Source organism: Triticum dicoccoides, chromosome 7A (assembly GCF_002162155.2).
Source record: "Triticum dicoccoides isolate Atlit2015 ecotype Zavitan chromosome 7A, WEW_v2.0, whole genome shotgun sequence".
In the NCBI taxonomy this organism is placed as follows: Eukaryota; Viridiplantae; Streptophyta; class Magnoliopsida; order Poales; family Poaceae; genus Triticum; species Triticum dicoccoides.
Window position 1 is genome coordinate 11,077,168 of NC_041392.1, and position 4,794 is coordinate 11,081,961.

Sequence of the window (4,794 nt, forward strand, 5' to 3'; positions counted from 1 at the left end):
AAAACATTTTAGTTTATGAGTTTGTATGATGGTTATAGCAAATAATTCTCTAGAATAATATGTTAAATATAAATTTCACCAATTAAAGAAACACCGCAGTCGATGTTCTTATAGATGTTGACACCGTGCTAGCCAAGATAAAACATCTAAGGCACCATTACTTGATGTTCAATGTGTCTGACGGAATAAAATAGAGTGGAGAGTTCCACTTACAAAAATACTCTGTACCATTTGAATCAAATGTGCTAGTGCCAGAGCAGTGCGCACAAGAAAAGTCCTTCACTGATCTCATGCTAACCATCACGGCAAATCTGAATTCATGGAAAGCAAGACCGTGCAGACAGTGATCCCGATGCTTCCAAGTCCCAGGATGTTTGTGGGTTTCAACAACATTACAAAATCAGTTCCAACTAAGTGCTAAACTCGTGTCCAGTGCAAATGCATGTGGTGTATATGGTCATATGCAGCATATCAAAGGCTGTTCAAACTAAGTGCAAACCTTGCGTGGATCACTTATGTGGTATATGCAAGTATGAACCTATAAACGACGAAACCTTACACCTTGCTCGATGAAACTTTACACATTGCTCGCCCTCGGATACACAGAAGGGCTTCGTTGTGAGCCATGACCTAGTTCCATCACTTCTCATGCTTAAATAGAAGCACTTTACACCACCATTTGATAGATGCAACAACCATACGAAATAAGCTTTCGTGCGAGCAATTCAAATACAGCCACTAGCAATATTATTACAGCACCCTTCCACAACTTAATAACCAAGTAAAAGGTTCATTCCAATTCTACCTTGAACAGTTCTGTAACATGTAAAACCCCAAAGTAAATTTCCTGTTCTTCTACAAAGAGAGAAAATAATCCTGGGTTGCAAAAGTTCACATATGGAAGGGGTGATCTCATGTGTTCTATATATCTAATGTTGTCTTCTGATCCACCAATAAATAATACAACATGGCAAGGCACATAGAGGAACGGGGGGTGAGGATCAGCGGATGGGCGTGTACGAGCTGCCCCCGGAGCCCTTCTGCTGGTCCTCGGCTGACATCTTCTCCTTCGTCATCGTGCTGACGTCGGTGGCAGCCTTGGCAACCTTGCCAAACGCGCTGGTGACCCACGACGCGCTCGTGAAGACGTACCTGTTCTTCATGATGGCGGACCCTGCGTTGCTCACCGTCTGCTCGGCCGCAGCCAGCGCCGACTTGGTCTTGTCAGAGACCTGGAACTTCTGGTCCATCTCCTTGACCTTCTCGTTTACCACTGTAGTGCCCATGGTGAACTTCTCGCTGAGCCCTATCTTCTTGTCGATGGAGGCCACCTTGGCGGTGGCAGTGGATGTGAAGCCATGCCTCTCATCAAAAGATTTCGCCTTGCCAACGGCGTCTTTGCCCAGGGTGAAACCCCTGGCAAGCATAGTGCTGACAACATCCTCAGCCTTGTGGACCACATTGTCACCACCCGCTGGTACTCTGGTTCCACTCATCTGAAAACACAAGACAATATTCGATATTACAACAACATACTTCAATTGTACTTTCAATGTTACTACTGAACTAAGGTTGCCAGTAACATAAATCTAGGTCTGGTGCATGAACACCAGCACTAGTTCACACTCCACAACTTGAAAATTTGGAACGTCTGAAAGCCAAAGAGATAAATACATACAGTTGAGCATAATACCAGGCATAAAAGATCTTAAGTCTAATACAAGCAGGACACCAGAGCTCCACTGCATCCTGGTTTAGTACTAATAGGATGCAAGACATTAAGGGTACTGAGTATGCCTTCCAGATAAATAAATCAAGAGGCCCGTCAGATGGAACCTTGTGAAATATGTCATGGGTTTCTGATGGTCATTTGTTAACTACAACTAAGCATGAACCTTCATTGAAACTTTGATCTCATTTATGGTAAAGAAAGAGGAATATGCATAAAGTGTATGATGTCGAACAAAATCAGTACGGTTTCAGTGAATTTAAGAAAAACACAACTGACCTACATACATACAGAATTATCATATGTGCCTCAACTCAGGACACAACACACAAAAGAATTAAACAGGCCAACATGGTAAACTGAGGCATCACATACCAGTGGAGCAGAGGCAGTAGGGGGCGGTTGATACTCTGGAGCAGGTGCAATGATAACAGAAAGGTCAACTATTGTTGCGCCCTGTTACAATGAGATAAAATGTCTGCTCAGAGATATTTTTCATAAGAGAACAAGACAATATTCCATAGATGTCGCTCCTATGAAAATGAGAACTGTGCTTAAACTCCACAATTGCTTTATCTTTCAGAAAAATCATTGAGTAAGAATTGCAAGGCGATTGACCATTAACTGGATTAAAGAGCAACTGAAGAATTATATATTTGCAAGGTTTAGATACTACTTCTGTTGAGATGAAAAGCATGTAAAAGTAAGGTATGGCGTCTGAAACATCTGACATAAACATTTCACATCTAAATGTGGCAATGGAATCTGGCAGAGGTCTGTTGGGAGACAATGATTAAAGAAATAGTGAACAATTGGAGAGAAGATTGTAGCAGCTGAACCGAATCCTACAAAGGCCTTCAATTACCCACCGAAAGAAGGAGCGCAGTCTCTGCTCCTTGGGCATCTTTAAAAGTAACATATGCAACTTGAGACCACTCGTCACCACTGAGAAAAAAAATAGAGCAATCAAAATCTGATAATGCAAGTAAAAATACTATTCAGAAAAGTAATAGAAGTATATGATCCTATTGTGCAAATATTACAAACTTACAAACCTTTTCATATCCACATGTTCAATGTCTCCTGAAAAAGAAAAGAACTCCTTAATGTCTTGCTCAGTTGCACTCAGGGAAACATTTGTGACCTTCACAGTCCTCACCTGTCATTACCAAACATTATCAGTTACAGAACAACTACAAAGGGAAACAAACAGGGAAGCAAAAATAAAGCCAAATAGCACACTGCATAAGGAAATCCATGGTCAAGCAAAGGCTTTTAACAGTTGAGTTATCATGCAAGTGGGGCTTTAGTTGATGTACTGAATCAAACTACTTAAGCTCATGCTTCCTCATATAAACACAAATCAATCCATTTTTCTTAAGCACTCTTGCAAACTTAAAAAGCACAGTGAGCCACCTCAATCAGCTTGATCTTCTAAACCAAACTCGACAACAATCATCCGATTGTTTTTCCCAACTCAAATATGCTTGCTACGGTAAGAACTTTACAAATGGTTATAACTTAACGCATATATGCTTGCTACTTCATCCTAAATCACATATAAACATCAGCATTTGTTAATCGAGTTGCAGGTCATCTCATATAACCCAAAGAACAAGCTAGTGAGATAAGCACAAGGTGTTCTGAACTCCCAACACAAACAAGGATTTCGCTCAACTTAGAGAGCACACGTAAGCAGGCTTCAATCACGCGCATCACCCAAGCAAGGATCTGCGTCACCGACAGACTGAACTTGATATCACTGAGTTGGTTATTACAACAAACAATTCACAGGTTAAAAACATCAGCTAGCACAAGTCACAGATAATCAGCTAGCACAAGCCACGGATAATCAGTTAGCGCAAACCACAGATAATCAGCTAGCAGAAGTCACAGATAATCAGCAAGCACAAGCCACAGATAATCAGCTAGCGCAAACCACAGATAATCAGCTACCAGAAGTCACAGATAATCAGCTAGCACAAGCCAGAGATAATCAGCTAGCACAAACCACACATAATCAGCTAGTACAGGTCAACATGTTTCGAGCAATCATCTTATCCTAGCCCACAGAATCGGCGCATACTAACTTAACCAACCGGCTGCAACTGATCTCGAGCTCCAACCTGAATCGATATCCCTAAGTTTGTCATCACAACAAACAAATGCACAGATTAAAATCATCAGCTAGTGGCACAAACCCAGCTAATCAGCTAGTACTACAAATCACAGACATCAAACAGTATTCAAACTTTTGAAAAAAAAAAATCCTCTTCGCCAGCCCCACGGAACCGGCGAGCGCTAGCTTAATCAGCCGGCCACGAATCTCGCGCTCCGACCCGAACCAAGGCGGCGCGCGGCTCCTTCCAGCTCCGACGACCCTGCTAAGCACGGATTCGCCAAACCCTAACCCTAACCTGCGGAGCTCGCGGAAGGGGCACGGGCGCCGGCGAAATCACGGGGGTCGCCCGCCCTGGCGCGGCCAGATCCAGCGCCAGCAGCGACCGAGAAGAAGATTCTAGACAGCGAGAGGGGAGAGGGGGAGCGGGGCAGAGGGCACTCACCGGCGCCGCCACGGGCACCTCCACCGGAGCCGTCGCCGCCGCCATCGCGCGCGTAGCAGAGGAAAGGGGATTAGGCCGGCGGCGGTGGTGATTAGGGGATGGATGGATTGGATTAGCGCTGATGTGCAAGCGTGGAAGGGAGGAAGACGACTACTAGTAGTAGTGGGAGAGGACTCTTCGAGGGGGGTGGTGTGGGCGACTTCGAAGTTAAGGAAAGCAATTGCAAGAAGCAAAAAACACCTTCAAAAGGAAAACATATTGGGCTCCCACACATATTTCTTTTTTCCTTTTTTCCTCTCAGGGGGAATAAATCAGTTCTTTTTTGCAAGAAGCATGTACAGAAAGCGCATTCCGAAGAAAGACGCCCCCGCCATTTCATGTGTGTCGAGAAATCATGGGGCACGACACTATGCCTTCGCTTCATGCTAAGCGGGGCTTCCGAGTCGTACTGAGCGTTTTCTTCCCGACGTCTCCTATTCTCAAGATGAAGCGACGATTGCA

General features: G+C 44.1%; 1 protein-coding gene across 1 annotated transcript; it reads right to left on the minus strand.

Annotated features, from left to right (window-relative positions):
- Nucleotides 1-680: 680 nt before the first annotated feature.
- LOC119328913 (binding partner of ACD11 1-like) lies at nt 681-4,496 on the minus strand. Its single transcript, XM_037601908.1, has 5 exons — nt 4,294-4,496; nt 2,785-2,888; nt 2,599-2,674; nt 2,105-2,185; nt 681-1,496 (listed from the first exon to the last, which is right to left on the minus strand). The coding sequence occupies exons 1-5, from the start codon at nt 4,336-4,338 to the stop codon at nt 1,002-1,004; spliced, it is 801 nt and encodes a 266-aa protein (XP_037457805.1). The 5' UTR covers nt 4,339-4,496; the 3' UTR covers nt 681-1,001.
- Between the last annotated feature and the right edge of the window lie 298 nt (nt 4,497-4,794).

Bases quoted from the DNA above. Each gene is read 5' to 3' on its own strand.
- LOC119328913 (XM_037601908.1), bottom strand. From the start codon at position 4,338: ATGGCGGCGGCGACGGCTCCGGTGGAGGTGCCCGTGGCGGCGCCG. The intron at 2,889-4,293 runs GTGAGTGCCCTC...TGGTAATGACAG, and splicing joins AGGTGCCCGTGGCGGCGCCG to GTGAGGACTGTGAAGGTCAC. The intron at 2,186-2,598 runs GTGGGTAATTGA...TCATTGTAACAG, and splicing joins AGACTGCGCTCCTTCTTTCG to GGCGCAACAATAGTTGACCT.